Source organism: Petromyzon marinus, chromosome 18 (genome assembly GCF_048934315.1).
Source record: "Petromyzon marinus isolate PM22_M1 ecotype Great Lakes invasive population chromosome 18, UKy_Petmar_22M1.pri1.0, whole genome shotgun sequence".
Taxonomy (NCBI): Eukaryota; Metazoa; Chordata; class Hyperoartia; order Petromyzontiformes; family Petromyzontidae; genus Petromyzon; species Petromyzon marinus.
This window is the reverse complement of record NC_133684.1, coordinates 4,186,478-4,208,500: the sequence shown is the minus strand read 5'-3', so window position 1 is coordinate 4,208,500 and position 22,023 is coordinate 4,186,478. Positions and strand designations below refer to the sequence as shown.

Here is a 22,023-nt window from a genome sequence, read left to right as displayed (position 1 = left end):
TAGGCTGATGTTTCAGGCAATGGCCATTTGTTTTCGAAGATAGATGGACTCACTTGGAGTTGAATGTCTGAGACAATACAGGCGGAGAGGTGGGGGGGGGGGGGGGGGCGGTGTTTGTAAGGCCGTACATTCTAAAGTTTCATCTCCAACTTTAAAGTTTGTAACGAGCTATTGTGCCTCCTGGCCCTGCTCCGACAGTGTCGTTACCAGAAAGAGCAGGTGCTTTAACGTGTGTATATATAGTTTTTGTTCTTTAAAAAATTCAGTGTTAACGATTATCGTCGTTGTTGGTCTGCGCCACCAATGGCAACGCGTACCACTGAATCGTTTGACCGTTCAATCGTTGGAATGATGCAAAGGGGCCCCCTATTTTCGGACGGTAAGCGATGATGTGGAGCGGAGGGCACGCGCGTATCCCACGCGCAACTACCTCCCCTCCACAGCCCTCTCATACCCGCATATGTTCGTTAGCCCCTTGGCAAAAGTGGCGACTATATTTTTGCCGACCGTTCTCCCTTTTTAAAACCCCAGTGACAGACACGCCGATGAGGATGAACTTTGGAAAGCCTTGCCGCGACGCTTTCAAATGTCTACCGTAACATTTAATTATGCTTTCGTAATGAGCACGAATTCTTCACGCCCCTGTTTGGGGACTACGTCTCGTGTAAAAATAGAATCGACAAAATACCGATGGCACGCTACATCTATAGGTATCAGGCCCTCTTTGTCAAGAGCTTTGCTAATGGTCTGGGCTAGGATGTTCTGCATAGTTAGGTAATGGTTGGCTGGAGTGGTCATGCGGTGGCCAGTGCATCGCGCTGTGGACCCGGTGTCTGAGTGCAAATCACGGCCATGGCTCCCGTCAGTGGCGAGTGATATCTGAACGGGTCCTCCCCTTAGGCATCCCCTTGAACCCACGCGGATCAGCGTGGTGACCTTTGGGCAAACAACCCCCATGACAAAATACGGTATCGGCTTATCTTCATTGAGAAGTGTATTGATAAAGAGCTGTGTATTGTAATAATTATTATTTGTATTTTCTAGTTCTGCCCTTTCACAAATGACACCGCATGCTGGTCGAATCCACGGTGGATAATTGCAACAGGTGAAAGAGGCCTTGCATTCAAAAAAATGTAGATGCTGCCACATTACGTGCATTGGACAAAGCTACAAGTGGGTGGCTTTTGCTTCACTGAGCCTGTAGTTTTCAGAGCATAACGCTGGCATACATATATTTTTTTCGTGTCAGGGACTTTGCACGCGAATTTGAACAAAGTCACATTCCAGGAAGTCCGAGGCATGTTGCAGCATGCCAAAAGGACAGCTTACTATTGTGTCGCATTTTCCTTTTTCTCTTTGGGCAGTCATCTTTATAAGGCCATTTGATATTTAACTATTACCTCTTCAAAGATACGTTTACTTGTTCACGTAAATAGTTCACAGGGGGAAACAATTAGAGTGAAAAAAGAATACACCTGAAATTCATCTCTGTGACATTCATCCTGAAACCCATGCATGACACTATAAGAATAAAAAAACCCCATGTGTTAGGTAGCATGGCTGATGATTAAGTTGAACTACACTGTTATGTCTTCCAGGTTAACACGCAGGGCAGGAACTCAAATCACGTGATAAAAAAAAAATCCCAGGCACCTTTTACTCATTCTCATGCAGGAGTTTAACCCTGGGACAAAAACTCGATGATAAGCGGTCATTGAAGCAAGGTCGCGATCGGACTGCCATCAGCCATCCAATTTGCGAGCCCTCTCTTTGTCTACGACAACGGAGAACGAAACATACATTCGTTTTAAAACCATCTTTGCAAAATGCTAACGATTTCATTCGGATAGGGACATAAGCAAGCGGGTGCCGTGCGGATCGCAAAAAGACCGCCGTGGCTAGAGGTGGAGAAAGATGATGAGCCCCAATGGACCATGCAGGTAGTGGACTGATGATGATTAATTTGCCCGAAGTTCATTTTTTCTGACCCCTTTTACTCACCCTGGTAACCCGCAAATCACCCGTAAATATTTACATTTGCTTATCGCAGGAAAAAAATCCCAATATCATCGCCTTGGCGACTTGGCGAGATTCGATTAACAAATGTTGGCATTTGCTTGCGCTGCGATTGACGCTCACGAGATCTCATAAGCCGGCGGAGGAGATGGCGTTCCGAGTCTCCGTGTTGGTATTTTATAGATATGTCAATACAAAGGAATGCACATATTTGCTCAAGGAAATGCAAAAAATGCATCACATTGTCCACGTGCATTAAAAATGACATGAAAGTAAGTTGACAGATGCATTTGCCATTTTAGAATTGTTCCTTCCCAAATCATATTATCGCTAGGGGTTATGTGGTTTAATCGGTTAAGCATGTTTATTGCTCGTGACACAGAACAATATCTATTTTTTCTGTAAGAATTGATTATATTTTATGTATATATCTGGCATATATCATGGAATGGCAGCAGTTTGGGGAGGCCATATTCCAACAGTGGATGGACCGTGGCTGATGATGATGATGATGTTGTTGATACCTTGTATGTACTGGACTGTAATTGGTTCACGTATCCCCTACTGCCACTAGAGGCTGCTTCATTCCCCATAATAGAGGGAAAAGAAGAATTGATTCTTGAATTGTGACCTCGAATTTTTATAGTTCCTCGAATATCACGATGGGGATGAAGAGTTACAGGACTAATAATAATAATTATCGTCGTTCTTGGCTGGCTTGGTGTGTCTCTTTATGTAACTATGGCAATGTAATATAAATACGTACTATAAATAAAATGCAAAATGATGACATGCGGTAATAGACAGCAAAATGTGTATAATGAACCGTGGCGTGTTGATTTCACACAATGGGAGAGACATAAATGCACATATACGTAAGTGTACATGTATAATCCATAGCAATTTGGAGATGCATGGATAAAGAAGCGGAGTATAGCGACCACAAACTGAGAATCATAACAGCCCGTATTTATTTTGACGACCAAACAGCAACTGGCTCGTGTCTTGGCATTACATTCGCATTCTTCCTCGAGACCACGCAGACAGAAAGATGGCACGGGATCTCACCGTATATATGTTCGGGCATACAGTGGGCTGGCTGGGCCTGCCTGCCCTCCCGTGAGCGAGGCTCGCGTCCGTTTCGCGTTATTTGGGGCAAATAGAGGCGGGTTGCTATGGCAGTGAGGGCTGTGTGCACGGGTATCACGGTTAACGCCGGCTAAAGCCGAGAGCGATCCCAGCAGTTACTTCTTTGTGCAAATATTGGAACTGTTTAAATCCGTCACAGCCGCGGACCACTTTAGTGCCGGCGGGCTTCTATTTCTCTCCCGTGACAGCACCGCAGCAGCACGCGCGAGATTCCAGCCCCCGGTCAGGAAAGGAATATCCCATTAGCGTGCACGACCATATGTGAAAATTTGCATGAAGTTTCTACGGTGATGATGATAATAATCCAGTAATTCGAGAAGATTCGCCGTTTTAATTTTTACGACGATGCGAACGGTTTCGCAAAAACACGTGGCAGGCTTAGCTGTCTGATGCGTCTTCAGGGTGTACCATTGCGATTCTTCTTTGGCATGACGTCCGACGTTTCGCTCGGCGTGCTGGGAGCTTCTTCAGTGTGTTGAATTCAATTCCGAAATTAATTTCATCGCGAAGCAGCAGACATTCCCGAACAACGTGCGATGCACGCCAAAAACACATCGGAGACCTATACAGCACAACCGCACAAAAAAACCTCATGAAATAGTTGCAGGCTTAAATTATTTTCCGTTGTGCTTTGGGTAACTTTTAAAAACATATACTGTATATTTTTTGGAAACGTGAACATTTTCGTGATGTTTTTTGCACTGAAATATCCATCTGTCTAACTCGCATTGAAACAAAAAAAATGGGAAAGAAAAAAAAATCAGGAATGGATTCACAAGGGGTGCAAGGATGATAAAAGCCAAAGAAGAATTCCTTCGTTAATTACACACACGTGCCTAGCCTGACAGTCCCAGTGTGAGGCGTGCAGGTGTGAATGCAGATAATGTGGCACTTTAAATCTCACTGACGGTATTTAGATTGAGAATCCCCACATAGGGCAATGGTAAAGGTGCCACCCTGCAATTTCGTGCTTACCCCACTGGTAGTGGAACGCCCTCCAATACAGGGCCTTTAAAGAGCCTCTGTGGAGGGTATTTTGTCAACTTTTTTTCAAATTGAGCAGATGTCAGTTTGGAACTGCTTTTTGTGTTGAGTTTGTTGTCCTTCCCCCGCACCTCCGATGAGCACGGTTGGCCACGTGCGGTGCGAAAGAAGTTCACCATACAAACATGCGTGTCATGGAAGAGATAGGTGTGTTGGCATATCTACCCCGGAACACGTGACCTACCGATCGACCGCGGTGAACCCATTTGTACTGCTGGGTGGACAGAGAGCGGTGGTTTAAAAATGTAAGAAACATCGTCATTGTTTCAGCTGCTGCGCTGGGGGATCGAATCGAACTGGTGACCTCTCAATTACAAGTGCTCCTTGCTAACCATTACACCAAGGTTGCAGCCTATCAGTCCCGTATACGTAATGAAATGTATACACCGCTCTACTAAATGAGCTAATATCCAGCTTGGTGTGATTTTATTTGTAATATTTTTTGTTTGCATTCTATTCATCTCATAGTGTTCTGCATAGTCCAAGTATTATAATAGTATTCCTATATTTTTTCACTTTGCTTGCTATGTCATTCTATGGACTGGATTTACAACGAATGGAATGAGTTTTTATTGTAATTAAGTGATAATTTATAGACCATTTTCAATCCACTGCCGGAAGAGGGCCTTTCCAGGCAGGTGGGTTACTGGACCAAACGTCACCACACTGGTCAGTGCAGGTTGATTGAGGATCAGTAGCGGCTGAGACATCACTCACCAGGGATGAGAGCCATGGCCACGCAGCATTTGCCTGCACATGATTTCAAGAAATTACCTAAATTTGCAGAAATACTGCAACAATAAAAAAAACCGTGCAGATACGGAGCATTGCGCTTGAGCAGCGGATTTCACCGTTATGACAACGCCCGCACGATTTAATACTGAAATTATCCATGGGAAGAAAAGTGAGAAATCCGGGATTCGGGAATAATAATTATCAGCGCTGCACAATGTTACGGAGCGACTCGTGGAAAAGTCGAGATGGAAGCCAACGGAAAACATTTATCTTGACAACGCTTTACAAACCGAGCTCTGGTTCGTGTTGAAATGTATTATTGATATTGCTGTTGTCTGTTGCATGGTGGTTTAGCGCGTGCACACATTATACAATGTGGGTGCTCAGATAAGTAGGTTAGTGTATCACTTATATGGACTATAAAAAAACTACGAAAACAACGTTGTATATTGTCGGAAAGTGGAGTTAATGCCACAAATTATGTTTTTTCGTCTGTGACATGGCTTTGAATGAGGATTGTGTACCCAGGCACTGAGACTGTATCCAGCCATCTGAGAAGAGAATGCTGAATTTGCATAATTGAGGCTTGTGGCATTCAATAAGGCAAAGTATTTTTGTTAAATATAATTTTGAGAACAATTCGCTCAGCAAACATAGCTATTAGAAATATTTTTGTCCCAAAAAATTAGGTATTTCACCCTGTTCTGTCGAAGTTTTACCATTGACATAGTATTCATTCATTTGTTCATTTACTAGTTTTGTTTTTTACCATATTCTCTAGATTATAAGACACTCACGAAAGTATGATGTATCCCAACCTTTGTGGGAGTTTTGCTGAGAAAAATTAGTGCGATTTATTATCAGGAGAAAACCGTACTATCGAGAGCCATCTGCCAGAAGATGAATGCAATACATTACCAACCTCTCAGTGGTAATATTCAGCAATGCAATTGAGAACGAGCAATGATTGTGAACAACTTTATTAAAAAGCAATTCTTCCAGAAGGCAAAGTCAATTATAAAACGTACCCCTAACTTTTGCTTAAAAAAATACGGGGGGAGGGTGGGGGGAGAAATGAGTGTATTTTATTACACGCTTTTGTTTAACTCACTCTGTCTGTTGTATCCTGAACTCTGTCTGTTGGTGTATTCTCAAATCTTGTAACGCAATTCTAACCGTCTTTCCAATGTCGTATCGACTGCAAACTTGGTATACGTATGTCATACTGATGACAATACTATATTCTATCATTAAACATAAAATATATATATTTTTAAGCAATCTTTTTTACATGTTATGTTTCGGCTTGAGTCTAATTGTCCACGCTCAACTCACGTTGGCTGTAAATCACCACGGTCCCCTTACGTTATGGTAAGCTTCGGGGCCACTTCCTGGAATCGTGGAGTTCTGCAATTACTCGTACGGTACATTACATTAAAGCGTGTTTTAAAAAAAGTATTTAAAAATATATTTTTTTAATCTGGAGAATATAGTCCTTATGAATACAAACGCTCTGGGCGCTTGGCTGTTTCTTCTACATTGCATTGCCTCCTACAGTAGTTGGACTAGTACTGCAATGCACGGCTGCAGTTGGACTAGTGTCATAACACGACTGATTTCGCCAATCGGAACACAATTTGAATACTGGAATCACATCCAGCCCTCCGAGGTCTTTCCACCGCTCACGAGCAACGCCTGAATTTCGGCACAGCGGCGGGCCTGCCTTCACAGCTGAGGGCGACATGCTCATCGTTAATCGCCACCCTCGCAACTCGAGCTGAGGCTCCTTGCCTGCCTCCTTCTCCAAAGCAGGACACCATGAATGTAACGTTGAAGGGAAACAATAAAATAATAAAATATATATAACAATAAAATTCTCACGACGTTTCCACTGCAACACAAACAGTCATCATCAGGTGTGAAAACCTGAATATGAATCACTGGAGTCACGAAAGCTTTAAATCCAAATTTATATTTTTTTGCTGTTGTTAAAATACCATCGGATTCCTGGAGCGCAGTTAACACCTTTGCTGACAATCGCGCAGACACAAACCTGTCAGGCATCGCGTTGCTCAGCTTTTTTCTTGCATACTTTTTTTAGTTGAGCCCAAGTTGTTTGGTGCCGTCGTTTCGATAAAAATGTTGCGGGAGGTGTTGTTTGGGTAATTTTGGGTAATGTTTGGGTAATGTTCTACAGCAGAATGGTCCCTTGACCACCATCATCATCGTCAACGTCGTTGTTCATGATCCATCCATGACTGGAGTGAAGGCCTCACCTCGCTGTCACCATCCCTCATGGTCCTGCAAAGCTACAATCCATCCAATTCTCACATGTGAGCGAATCTTATCGCTCCTTCTTTGCGATGGCCATCCTCTCCATCTTAGCGGTGGCTGCCATCGGCTATTATCTCCACGACCAGTTTGTCCTGCCCAACCCACTGACTTTTCCTGAATGGTAAAAATGATTTTGATTTAAAGCTTTCGTGACTGCAGGGATTCATATTCTTGGTTCTTTCGGTAAAGTCACGTAGAAGGGAAACAATAAAATTATTAAAAATATTAAAAATGCAATTCTCACGACGTTTCGACTGCAACACAAGCAGTCATCATCAGGTGTGAAAACCACAGCAAGAAATTTTGAAAAAAGTAGTAAAAAATATGGTAAAAATGTCAATTATTCGGTTTATTCCCTGCGCTTATCTCTCCATGCTTATTTGTACACTTTTTGATTTTCTTCAATTCTCGTTTACAGTGTCCCTGTTTATGAACCATATGTCTTCGTGGGTTTAATTAAACGATTTTAATATTTCTTATTCAGGCACATTTGTAATATATCTCGTTGTATTCCAATTCAGTGTGCCAAAAGTGCTCCCATTCACCTCTCTAATTATAATTTAATCATTATGATCTCGATCCTTATTTAGTAAATGCCCTACTTATACGCTGTCTCTTCCAGTTTATTTTCTTTAGTTGTTTTGCCTTCGTGTTTCGTTACATCAGAGGCGAGCTCAAATTCCACAATGAAGCCGTGCGAATCCTACACAGCGGGCCATAAAGTAATGCCTTTTAAAGGGTTTTCAAAGCGCGGTTGAATTACTTTTTATGCGACCCATATATTTAGTGTATGTCGTGGTCTGGAGCTTCCTTGACGTTTACGAGTAGATTCCTTCATACTTAGAGGCCACAAAACTCAACTGCACCTTAAGCCAAAGGTGTTGGCTATCCTCAGCAGCAAATTTCACTGGCTGGCCCATTGCAACCGTACATTATCACTAATTGCATTTTTTTTTTTTACTCCAGAGGACGCGACAACAGATTCGTTTTCAAACGTTTCCATTTGGCTCTTAACAAACTCGATGGCAGCGGCAGACTGCCGTTATCTCCAAGCCTGAAGTTGCGCTTAACTCCAGCCACTCGCATCCACAATTTCATGCCGTTCTGAAATAAACCGGCAGCACGAAAACACAAAGCTGTCCACCGTTGTACCGATACACCGAGACGAAGGGGTATGTTCTAACCACGTTCCCCCTGAACCAATTTTCTGCTGCCATATTTACAAAATTGAGACAACGGTGTGCCTTGAATACAAAATTGTAAACACTCTCAACAATTTGGCATAAGACTTTATTCATCGCTGCTTTTGTGACCGTATCCTGCAGATTTATAGGATGCATGGAAAGTAAGCCTCACCCCAAACTTGTGCCCGGTGTCAATAAAGCAAATACTCTACAAATCCAGTCACACTCGCACGCACAGACCTACTGGATCATGAGACGCGCAACCCTCAACTTTTGTTTTAAAATACCGGAGAAAAAAAGTGCGTCATGATCCGGAGAATACGATCGTCCCGTTCGGGAGAGTGAAAGCCTCGAGTGCCTGCTTATCGTAAAAAATAAAACAAAGCCCCATTTGCACATCTACGTCAGCTGATGTTTCAACAGCAGCTGACGTGTTCCTCCGTGCGCCAGAACCTTAAGCGGTAACCAGCGAGCGCGTCCCATAATCTGAGTACGGCGAGGCTGCCCGGGGCTTTAAGCCCCGCGTGTTTACGGGCAGACGCCTCCTTGTCCAGCTCTTGTTGCCTTATGAGGAGCGACTCCACGGTTGCTTGTTTAGTTTAAAAATTCACTGTATCGAGATTTGTTAGTGTAAGTTTTGCGTGTGTCATGAACCGCAAATGGCTTATTAAGGTAAAAAGCAATGTGAGAAGGAGCATATTTTATTATTAATATGTTTTTCCTTCTCCCTCTGGGCCTGCCATGCATTTTTTATCTTAATCGGGCTACAGTTTTACTCTGCAAATACACTGGTGCATTTACTTCACCCTACATTACAAATGCATTTTTCATATTTTGCAATAGGCTTTATGTTTAGCATTAAGCTTGTTAATTAGTCGTCATAGTAATGAACTAATGAATGAATAAAACAGCAGCCATGGTCAATCCACTGCCGGATGAGGGTCTGCTTACGCCTTATTTAGATCATGTGAGGAATGAGTAGACGTGGGGAGCTGGGAAGTACAGCACAACGGTGGATTTTGCCGCACGGCCCTCTGCATGCTGACCACCAGGTAGGAACATCCCCGCAAGCCGCCTTTGACAGCACGGCATGCACCGGTGGCCATATACATCCCAAGAGCCATCCAGCAGCCTCAACCGCGCGCAAGCTCACAAGAAGATCTCACGACATCGGGCGCATTCATGGGCGGTTTTGGTCGCAGGCGGCTCGCTGTAATGACGCTTCGCGACGCTAATCGAAGCATAAGTTCGGTGCAAAGTGGCTCACTGCGCGGGAATGCCCGGCCACGTAAGGGTTGTGAGCGCGTCCTTATGAGCCCCTGTCTCCTTTTCACTTTTTTTGGTATGACTTATGTTGGTCCAGTCTAAAAGTGGTACGCAATGTTTAGCAGCGGTGGCAATTCGGTGACGGGGGCCGCAGCCGCCGTCCCCTCGAAGAGGTGAAGGTGGGCACGGGAGCTGCAGCAGAATGCACGATAGGCGATGCGGTATATGTATATGTCACAAAAAAATATATAATACTGATTATTATTCCGTTCTACGTTTTATGCCCAAGTTTGTTTAATGATTGTTTACCATCGACCGTCATTACCCCCTTGAATTTTTGTATACCCTCCACACCGCCCCCTACCCCGACCCTTAAACAAGGTGATGTTACAAGGTTGGTCCTGTGGTCCGTGTTTGGTGGAGCTGTAGTGCAGCGGTGAGCACGCCGCGCTACAAACTCTGCGGCCCAAGTTCAGTTGGCACTCACGGCCAACACCGCTGGCAATTATTCGAACCAGTCCTGGGGCCTCCCTAAGGACGACTCAGCCTCGACAACGAGTGCCTGGCTGCGATGTGTAAGCATCGCCACTCGGGAGACTAAGGCGGGCCGGGTTGAGGTGCTGGCCACCATACCCACCCCCGTGGTGTGCCGTGCCGACCCTTCATAGTTGCTGCCGCTCGCGAGCAGCGCTTGCACCCCACCGTCTACTAAGGCTCTAACGGGGCGGGGTGGGACCTTCGTGTTGTGTGTCGTGTGTGTTGACCGTCGCAGAGCCCTCATTTTACTTCGGCGAGGTCGAGTACCACGTGGACGAGAGCGCCGGCTTCGTGGAGGTGCGTGTGTGGCGCACCGGGACCGACCTCTCCAAGACGGCCACCGTCACCGTCCGCTCGCGGAAAACAGAGCCCGTGTCGGCCGAGGGTAACCCGAGACGCACCCAACCACCGCGCACGGCCACGATGGGCCACGATGGGCAGCTGAACGCTGAATTAAAGGCGGATCTCATGAAGGCGCGCAATCGCTGTGCGAGCGGCGAAACACGCCGCTGATTTCTTTTTTTTATTCCCGCTTTTTCCTAAAGCAACAAAAGTACGGCACTTGATTTAAAAAAAGAAAAATCCTTCACCAGGTGAGGCCAATTAAGATACGATCATAACCTGCACATTGAAAACATTGATCGCATCTGGTCTGAGTAACTTGGCATCCTTTGAAGCACTGCTCTGATACAAGTACGGGTCTCTTAATAAGAAAGACAATGTTCTGAATGTCAATCCTACTTTACATAAACCAATTTCATATATATTGAAATATTCAGATGGCAAAATGTACTGCCCAAGTAAAAAAACAAATAATCCTCGTGCTAACGTTTGGCTCCTTAGTTGTTTGCACATTCGCATCTTGCGGTTTGGTTATAGCAAATATGCGAGAGTTATTCCAACGAGAAAAATATCGGGAGCTTCATAATTAGCGCCACACACCTGTGTTGGTCTACAGAGGCTGCCACGGCGGCATGCGCAGGTGCAAGGCGCTCGTGAATCTGCTCAGTGTCTGGAGGAGTTGCCTCCAGTGCCCAATATGCCCGCTTTGCATCTGCCACCACACGTGTCTCAAATTGCTCCAGCTGCCTCCAGATTGCTTTACCAGGCAAGCCGTGCCTTCGTGAGTAAGCGCACTTAGCATCCATCCGTCGCACGCTCCCACTTCACAGGTACCATCGTGACGACGCCATTTATAGAGCGTCCAAAATCCGAACGCATCTCAAGATGTTGTAACAATAGGGGACACGTACATTGAGAGAGTACGAAGAGATGATTTTGTTTCACGTTTGCTGAGCAAAGGCCCAAATGCCCGAAACACCAAGCGGCCAGCAATACAGAAGGTATTTATAAAATAGATATATATTCCCGAGTCAATAATTACGATCCATATGTGTGGGTTAGACCACGTTGTTTTATGTCATATCATGCCATTGCCGGGTGCAGTAAATGAAGAAGCTCAATACCGGTGGTGGGCTACTTGTGGCCCGCGGGTCGCATCATATCCCGTGGAGCCGCTCGTGGCGGCCTGGTCTAAATGTTTTGATTTAAAGCTTTCGTGACTGCAGGGATTCATATTCTTGCTTCTTTCGGTAAAGTCACCACGTAGAAGGGAAACAATAAAATAATAAAAATATAAAACAATAAAATTCTCACGACGTTTCGACTGCAACACAAGCAATCATCATCAGATGTGAAAACCACAACAAGAACATTTTTCAAATTTTTCAAATGTTCTTGCTGTGGTTTTCACACCTGATGATGATTGCTTGTGTTGCAGTCGAAACGTCGTGAGAATTGTATTGTTTTATATTTTTATTATTTTATTGTTTCCCTTCTACGTGACTTTACCGAAAGAACCAAGAATATGGTCTAAGTGTGTTTAGGCTTTTCCCTGGGGTCACAATTAGTGCACAAGCACAATGTCAAGGAGGGCCACTCATGTGGCCCACTGACTAGTGCGGGTTGCCCATCACTGCTGAAAGCAGTTTGAGTGAAACATCATGGTTGGTGTTCAATTTCGTCAATGAAATGTTTTGAGCCACCGTTGAGGAGCTGTATTGGTCAGCATTAAATCAATAAATCGGCACGCATAAATAATGTTTGTAAAGCTGACAAACTAGTCAGGTGTTTGGAGGGTTAATGACACGAATTTTGGCATTAAACCAATACATGGCCTCACCAAAAAAAACAAATATGGATCAACAAACAAGGTGCCATAGATGCTCATAGATAAGATTGAATACATTTCTTGAATCGAGCCAGGTTGTGAGAACTTGTCAAAAGAGGGGATTCCGGAGTCGATCCATTCGACAGAAGAAGCAGAAAGAGAAATGTCTTGGCCTGCGGTGCGGTGATCGATCACAAGTGTCGGGATGAGACAACCCAGTGTGGTAGGCATCCCAGAGGGCGTTGTGGTAGAATTGTGAATGAAGGAAATTCATATAGCCACGTGATGAAATACAAATACAAGTGTTATATTTTTGCTCAACAAATAAGTTGTACGATTGAAATGTTGAACTATAGTGTGAAAATACAGTATAACCGAATTTAGGAAAGTGTATGTGAAAATGTGCAGGCACTTTGGTCATGGATTTTTTTTAGGATAAATAAGTTTCCAGGGTGATAATAATGTTAATTATTTAATTTTATATAGCGTCATTCATGATAATAGCAATAATGCTGTACATTAATTATATATAAGGGCCAAATCCCATATACAGCCACTGACCAGCAATTGAAAACCAAAACACCGAGCAAAAAATAATAAACAAGTTAATAAATGGCACCAAAACAAAAAAAAACCCACAAACAACAGCAAAAAGTTATCACAACAAATAAATTAGTCCATTAGTGTTCTCAACATCCCAGACCACAATCCCAACTTCCCAACGAAGCCGGGTAAAAAAAGCCCTCTTTGATCTGTGGTGACCTTTCAGGCTATGGTTTGTTGCTTGCGGTGCATCACAATGTCAGGAGAGAACTGGCGTCCTCGGACATACACGAAAGCGTTGACATCCGCGCAAAAGAGCGGTTAGTCCTCGGTGCCCCCACGTGATTGTGAGGCAGCCGTTGCAGCTGGTTTGGTTCAATGGGTGTGCTTTTCTTGGCAGGGAATGCAACATTGGCAGCAGCCAGGCTCAAAACGAACCCAGCAAAGTGTTGTGAGAAAAAAAAAAAGAATAACGGAAGCAAAGCCTCGTGGTACAGCCTACTCGCCCAGCTAAGTTGGTAAACAAATGTGAATTAGCTAAAAGCAGCTGGAACCATTTAACAAATGGGTACAATGACTCGCTTGTACTGAACTTCACGAAACATTGCCCTTTATAAGTGTGATTGGCTCAAGAGCATGCTATGTGCGCACTTGGAAATTCAACTTTGCTTTTACAGAACCTGTAGTCTCATACATTAAAAAAACAACTGCTCTTGTGATGACAACGCCCGGTTACATTGTTTCGTCATTACAGTTTCCTCGTACCATGCGTTATTGTTAATATACGTTACGTGTGCATATAGAGGTAAAACAACATTTACGTGGAAAGATTTGGCTTATTATATCAAGTACTGTATGAGCATCAATGAAAACATTGCAGCTCCGAAGGTTTATTTTTTATTTGCAAAGTAAACTTCTGTAAAGCTCGTCAACACGAATATAAATAAAATACATTACCTTATTAATTTCGTGTTCATTAAAACGGAAATTAGCCGCAGTGTGGTTTAAATGCAGTACGCTGAAACACGACTGCACCGGAAAATTGATGGCTACAATACTACGTCTCAAAATAATAGTTTTTTTTGCTGAATCGTTCACAAAGAGAGACTTTTTTTCATTCTTGGGGTTCCAGTTTGCATGTGTACTGAGCTTTATCTTTTCAACTGCTGACCACCTTCAGCAATGCAGCAATGACGTCAACCAGTTTCGCATGTGCGCAGAACACGGCTCTGTAAAGTGGCCAACCTCTTTATTCAAAGGCATTGGTTTTTACAGGTAATCTACTGATAAACCCAAAGTACATAGAATAATTTGACATGGTTTGTTTGGGAAAGGATCTGGCCTTTTTTTTTGCAGTATGTTACATGTTATGGAAACGTGTTGAAATACCTATTCAGGTCAGTGATGACAGTGTAGTGCCACTTTCTCAGATTTGGTTAAAAGACATTGACATGTGAAATGGAAGAGGAATATAACCGTAATCTTCTGAACAATATTGGCAGAAGCTACGCTGGAACAAATTTGCTTGGTTATAAACATAGCAAGACCGTATTTGAAAGAATCAAATTGCACGGTTTTTTTTTCCGTTAACTGTTTTCAATAGCGTAATATACTGCGGCAACATATCAGTTTGAATAAACACATTTGTACTCCATCATCGTTATGGAACAAACAATTATTATATCTTGGCTAAATAAATTAGGAACAACAACATCAAAAACTTCCTCCGGAATAAACAAAGACTCTCTGTTGCTTTTATGGACGCATTACTTGTCATACCTTGTAGATTTAGTTCCGCCACGCATGCAGTCGTCCGAGTTGTCTGCACACGATGACTCGGGGATCTCAGAATCCGTGAAGGATTTGAACCTGGCGAGCACGTGGATGGGGACCACTCGTGCGGGATAGATGTTAACTACCTTGCCTGGTATGCAGGAGGTTGTGGGTTCAATTCCAACCTGACCCCTGTATATTTGAAGTTTGCACGCCTCGCTCCCCGTGGTCGGGTGGATTTTTCTCCAGTCCTCCGGTTTTTTCCCTCCACATTTAGAATCAAAATGCATTTAGAGTATTTGGCTGCTAGAAATATTCACACGATAAGCCACTGCATTGAGCTATCATTTGTGTAGTCAGGTCGCTTCTGAATAATAACTATATAGCTCAGTGGGCCTTACCTGGTAAAAGAAAAAATAGTTTATAGTTTAGTTTAGCATGCCAGGTGTCATAGGCAGTGAGGCTCTATGAGTGGCAATTTTGACTAGGAGATGACAGTACATCAGTAGGCTCAGTCCACATAGATTGCATGTGTTTTTTTTCTCTTTCGGCAGATCAAATCTATCTGTATTGAAACTTTGGTGCTTCATCCCGTCGTGTGGATTTTCTGCGAGCATTCAAAAGATCGCACATATTCCATCTCATGGAAGTGGCCAAACATCCCAATGCAGGACTCAACTGAAAACAAAACGTGTCCTCAGGCTCAGTGACGTATTCCTCGGCAAATAGCTGGTATTCATATTATTTGTCGTCGGCTTTCAGTGAGGACAACATTACAGGTCGCTTATCGGCATAACCACCAATTCCCTTCATTTACACAGTATATATAGCATTGGCCGGTGGAGTAAAGTGTATGTACTCCCACCTCTTCCAAGAGCAGTGTGGAAGAGTAGGCCAAATATCCTCAAGAGGGGCCCTCTTCAGCTCACTCTAGTGGAAGCCCTTCTGCCAGCAGTGGCGTGTGCAAGCAATTGCAGGGCTGCACCTTGACCAATCTACCCAATAAACACGAACGTGACTATAACTAAATATTTTCTCCATTTTCCTGGAGCAGTGGCGAAAAAATAGCAAAACGTAAGCATAATCTGGCTGTTTAAGCAAATAACATCTGTTTGACAGATTTTCACGCTTCAATGTGCACCGTACTAATGCCTCTTTATGGGCCCGTGAGAATAGGCATGCAAACATGGCCACAATTTTCCGTGTTATGTTCCACAATCCCATCCACAGTGTGCAGCGCCCTCTTGTCTCTGCGTGCAGGGGTTAAAGTGAGGGATTAGAGAGGTTAATGTGAAGGGATGGTGTTTGAGGTGAAGCCGGTTCTATCTACAACTGTGTCCACCTTATAGCAAAAAATTCAAAGATGACGCCCCACAATTTCTTGCTGGCAGAAGGGGCTCAGAGTGAGAAAGCTCCAGAGAGCTGCTATATAGGGCATTCTTGGCCTACTCATTTATGGTGGCTAAATGTCTTGGAAGAGGTGGGAGCACCCACACTTTATCCCACCACATGTGGCCTCCTGACTGTGGCATCTCGATTTATGCGACTGGCACACTTGGAGATTAAATATAACTGGTGACGTCTGGATTGCAAGTCCATTGCGCTTACTTGGATGGAGACTACAGCGGTATTGTTGTCTAACCAATATGAAGTGGGGAGAAACGTCAGTGCTTAAATGAGTCAACGAGGTCCCAAAATTAATCAGACTTAGATTTTTTTAATGGACTTTTGATGCGTATTTAGCTCCAAGTGAAATAAATAAATTTCGATTTAAAGCTTTCGTGACTGCAATGATTCATCTTCTTTGGTTCTTTCGGTAAAGTCACGTAGAATGAGAATAAAATAATAAATTGATAAAATAAAATAACACAATAATATTGTGTTATTTTATTTTATCAATAATATTGTGTTATTTTATTTTATCAATTTATTATTTTATTCTCATTCTACGTGACTTTACCGAAAGAACCAAAGAAGATGAAATAAATAAGTTTGATTACCCACAATTTACATGATATCGTTTAAAGCGTGAGAGTATAAATACTACGTTTTTCTTTGCTAAATATGCCTTAAAGGCAAATGATATAACATTACTATACTAGCATGAAAATGATTGGACGTTTTTTGTCTTGTACCATAGAATCACAGACACAGACATGCATTGAATTTCTTATTTCATTCACCTTGCCTCGTAGATAACTCTGGTGTCACGTTTGAAATTAAATCATGAATATTATATTGCAAAAAAACAAACATATTTTTGCATATGTCCCATGGCACCAGAATATTACAGTGAAAAATATTTCCCAGTGGCAATTTGTTCGAGAGGTTTAATAGCTAAGTTGCACAGAGACATCTCAGCCCAGCCAGAAATCAATAATGTGCTGACTTATAACCTCCAACACTTGGCACGAACAGAGATAACCTCTCTTGCAGGCACTAAGCAGATTCAAACTGCATTGAGTTTTGAGATTTACAAAAATGAGAGAGATTCCACAAAAATAAAAAAAAACATCAAACCAATGACGAGAAGTGTTTTGGTTTGCGTTGCTCTCCAACGTGTCTGTGGGTCGCACTGCATGTTGAAGAATCTTCTCCAGCGCGTGGGTCGAAACGTCGTGCCTTCACAGCACATGCGATACGATCCGAAAACACACCGTGGGCGGCTGTACAGCACAACCGCACACACCTCCACCGCGGATATATCTCACGCTTGGTGTTTATTTGTTTGTTTATTTATTGCAACAAAACGCGACCCCGACGCAGTACGCCGCGTGGCTTACGTGACCGGCCATCGCAATTCACGGAAGGCGGTCCCGACGCAACTGAGCCATGTGAAGGTGGTGGGAGGTGGTAAAAAATGGGGAAAGCTCCCCCCCCCCGCCCCCCCCACCGCTGCCCTAACCGAGTGAGGACGCCACGTGGGAGAGGAGATTAAATCTCACGCTTTGGCTTTAAACGCTGCGTCTCTCTTGCAGCCGGTGTCGACTACGTCGGCATCAGCCGGAACCTGGACTTCGCTCCGGGCGTCACGATGCAGACCCTGCGCGTCACGATTCTCGACGACCTGGGCCAGCCGGTGCTGGAGGGCGTGGAGCGCTTCGAGCTGGTGCTGCGCATGCCGATGAACGCCGTGCTCGGGGAGCCCAGCAAGACCACGGTCCTCATCAACGACTCGGTGTCCGACTGTGAGCAGCATCGCAGCATCATCCTCCTCCCACCCTCCACCCTTCCCCCTTCCACCTCCAAACACCCCTACCCCCAATTTGCATATGGCTGACTATTCCTCTCTCTCTCTCTGTGAAGTGTCAGGTGATCGAAATTGCCTCCCTAGACTAGAATTCTATCCCGTTCTTATTAAAAAAAAAAGCCCACATGAAGCACACGATGTGGGCTTCCCACCTCCCATTAGCACGGTTGGCTACGTAGGGTGCGAAATAAGTTCAACATATATATAATATACATGCATGCTTCCCCTGTTTTTTCAGCATCTTTAAATTCATTCGCATTTAGATGCATTATGAGTCCACGTTGTATTGTGCTGCATTTGTCCCCATTCGTCCACTCACTGATTCATTCACTCGTTGACTCGGTAATTTTAGAGGAAAATTTTTATTTTTAAATACAGAGCTCTATTAGTGGTGCGCAGTTGTATGACCACAGGGCACTCGCTCCACACTGCCACGCCATATAATTTTAACATAATAATAATAAGAACCATAGAATCTTGCACACAGATGGATTTCTTAACGCTTGTCAACGTGTGTTCATCTTCGGAAGTATTTAATTCGCAGTACAGATGTCAATTTGGCAACCCGTGCAGAGGTCAAAGCGTGCTGGCATATTTCCAAATCGTGCCATTAACTATGGTGTTGTCCTTGTTGTTGTCGTTGTTGTCTTCACATTTTGGGAAACTCTGTCGTCAAATTCGGGCAGTTTTTTTCAAGAGGGGGGAAGTTCCTTGCGGCAATGCGACGTAGCACTCCGGGTTCGCTCTCATCGCACGGCGCTTACAAGAATTTCAGAGCCGCGCCGTTGTGGACCAAGCGACGGAGCTAGTGCCTCAACGCTTTCGACCTCAGTGGAATAAGCCACAACAAACAAGCACAAATAATCAAGCTCAGGCATGTCGCCTACGCCTGCACTCGATGCGCGCGAATCAAACGCAACCGCAGGGAGGCAAGCGGCAGTGGCGAGTTCGGGAGGGATTTTGGCAATCGAGCAAACGAGGGGGCGAGCACAGGGGCAAGGGACACGGAGAGACGAGGAGACGAGCGCGAATGCGACATCGCCCAATGCCATCGCCGAAGGGTTTCTTCGCGTCTGCAAAGAGTTTCCCCCGAATCGGCGTGCGCAAAGTTAATTGCAGCTGCGATATGAAGGACGCGCAGCTGCAATTGGTGCGCACGCAAATTGAAGTTGATCAGATTATGTAGCTGCCATTAAATAATGAAGCAAACTCGCATTCTGATGGGCTCCGCAAGATAAATTCCCTCTTTGGCGTTAACAACGTTAAACTGCTCCGTGGGGGAAGCTGTCTTGAGAAATTACCATTTGTCTTAAAACGTGCAATGCCTTGCATGTTAATACTCATTAGTGCTGCCTTGAAACGTAACTTAAAATATATTATTTAAGTCGTGTTTTTGTTGATTAGGTATCCCAATCTTGAAGTGACCCACTTTTACAGCTTCATTCTACACAGATAGGTATTGTGAAAAACTGAAGAGCGTCTCGTACGCTCAAATTAAACACGTTCCATTCTTGCGCGTGGCAACATTTCCAGGAGCTAAATGCCAACGACGAGAGGGCTTCTGGAGAGACTCCGTGCAGAACTCTATTCAGACAGTCACGCATGAGTATGCCTACAATCCAGGGGGCCAGGGGTTGGTGGATCACACAGATTAGTGAATCTCCTGAACCCACTGGGCTGAGAGGTAGCCACAACGTATCAGTACATTTAAACGAGTTGTATAAACATGTCATTGGGCATTTGCGCGTTATCCTCTCATGCGTGTGGGTTTTCGCCAACTAGCAACTCTACACCAGCGGATTTCATTTGTCCGATCTTTTCGGTGGGTAGCCAATCGGGTGTGTTCCCTCCTGTGGCTACCACTCTGTCGTGAGCCTTGACCACCGACCATTATGCATGTGTGTATCTCCGATTTAGCACGCTTGGCTACAAGCAGTGCGAAAGAAGTTCAACATACTGTGCGTACGCATCATCCCTTCTCACGAGATGTCCTGCCCAAGCCCACTTCCTTTTTTTGTGTGAACAGATGGAATTTACGTCATTTACTTGTGTATATGTTCTCAAAACCAATGGGTTCCCCTCTCTCTGTTTTTGAACATAATTCCAAGCTTGCGTCTCTCCACGCTTCTTAGCCTACTCTTGCTTGGCCGCCCAGTGCTTCCGTGCCACAGTTAACCACGCTCACCGACATTGCCTCCCCTTTGCCGCGCAGTGCCCAAAGTGCAGTTCAAGGACCCGTTGTACACCAGCAACGAGAACGATGGGCAGGTGTCGGCCGTGGTGTACCGCAGCGGCGACGTCGGCTACAAGTCGACGGTGCGCTGCTTCACGCGGCAGGGCACGGCGGAGGTCATGATGGACTTCGAGGAGAGGCCCAACACGGACGACTCCGTCGTCACCTTCCTGCCTGGTACGCAGCGCGCTCGTTCATAGGGCAGCGTCCTTCTTTGCCAGGCCCGTGGTGACCTTTAATGTGACCCCTGACGTGCGGCCCCCGACAATACCGCGGTGGTGAGATGTTAACTTCCTCGCCTCGTATAGAGGAGGTCGCGGGTTCAATCCCGACCCTGACGCCTGCATATTTGGAATTTGCACGTTCTCCCCGTGGTCGCGTGGATTTTTCTCTGGGTCCTCCGGTTTTCCCCTCCACATTCATAATCAACATCACACGTTTAGAATATTTGGCTGCTTTAAATTTACAGATGATAAGCTACTTCATTGGGCTATCAATCGTGGCCAGGTCGCTTCTGAAAAATAGCTATACAGTTCAGTGGGCCTTCGTTTATAGTTTCTACACAAAATGTGACAACGCTCACCATCACTGTGCTGTGGAATCCCAATTGTTTCAAACATGTGGCCGCCCTCACACTGATGTCTTGTTGATGAAAGTGGCCTCCACTCTGAAAATGAGTGGAGAACAACACTGGTTGTAGGGCCACCACCGGTTAATACTGCGGGTTTGTGTTAACCGTGAATGGTATGCCTCGGTGGACGCACTTGACTTTCATGGTGTTGATGAAGCACATGTTAGGTGTTGCCTATTTATCTTGAAGATGTATCAGTCACAACGAAGGACTTTAAGTTAAGCTGCTGTGGGGCAACATAAATGAAAACGTTAATGTTAATTGCGTTTGTGCGGTGCGTTTGTTAATTCCTCCGATTAATGAGAACCTTCCCACGCCGTGCCAGCGGTGGGGTGTTATTTGGCCATACTTCACCACGCCGGTCAGTGCAGGTTGGTGAAGGTGGTGATCGTAGATTTGGAAGCATAGATGGTACAGGAGAACAGGTGGATTCATTATTATTACTCAAGGCAAAATGCGGAGTGTTTATTCGTGCTCCAGCTGAGTTTTCACATAACTGCATTATCAAGACTTTAGATATGAATACTGTTGATCCAGTCTGAATAAACATAGTGCACACACTTAAATATAGAAATGACCTTGGCCAGGAAGACACAAAGAAAACATTTGTCTGAATGTGATCTTATTTGTGAAACTCTCTATATATCTATATGCATGCAATGCATTGTTATACAACAGCCTCCTTTCTCTAAATGATTGTATTAATTCTCTGATCGTTGCATTACGACTGAGCGTCTCTTTTCGCGGGTAGGTGAAATTTCGTCTTCATGCCGCGCAGACGGGGATGTTCGGACCAGCTTTGGTTGCGGGTCTTGTCAACCTAAATGATGAATCGCACTGCTGAGAAAGCATCTCGAGGCGTGAGCAAGCTAAATTCCCCTGGCCCGACATTTTAAAATAGCCCATCAATGTGTATCCGCCCGCCCCCCCCCCTACCCCCATTAAAACCCATTTTGTCTCACAGGGCACTCGCGACCCGTTGCGGTGGTGCGGTCTTTGCCTCGCGATCGATTCCCGCGACACAGACGGGCGAATAATTATCATTGATTTATGCCCCCCCCCCCCCATCGGCCACCAGCGTTTGCCTTTGACAGCCACGGCGTAGGAACTTTGCGTGCAAGGGACACCGCTCCGTCCGTGCACTTTGACTTGCGTGTG

General features: G+C 44.6%; 1 protein-coding gene across 1 annotated transcript in view; it reads left to right on the top strand.

Annotated features, from left to right (window-relative positions):
- Positions 1–22,023, top strand: part of LOC116943587 (FRAS1-related extracellular matrix protein 2-like) — a 129,012-nt gene that overhangs the window by 84,240 nt on the left and 22,749 nt on the right. The window contains exons 7-9 of the mRNA XM_032956552.2: positions 10,501–10,650; positions 17,730–17,939; positions 20,214–20,411. Coding sequence (XP_032812443.2) covers positions 10,501–10,650; positions 17,730–17,939; positions 20,214–20,411 — 558 coding nt within the window. The remainder of the gene's footprint in view (positions 1–10,500; positions 10,651–17,729; positions 17,940–20,213; positions 20,412–22,023) is intronic.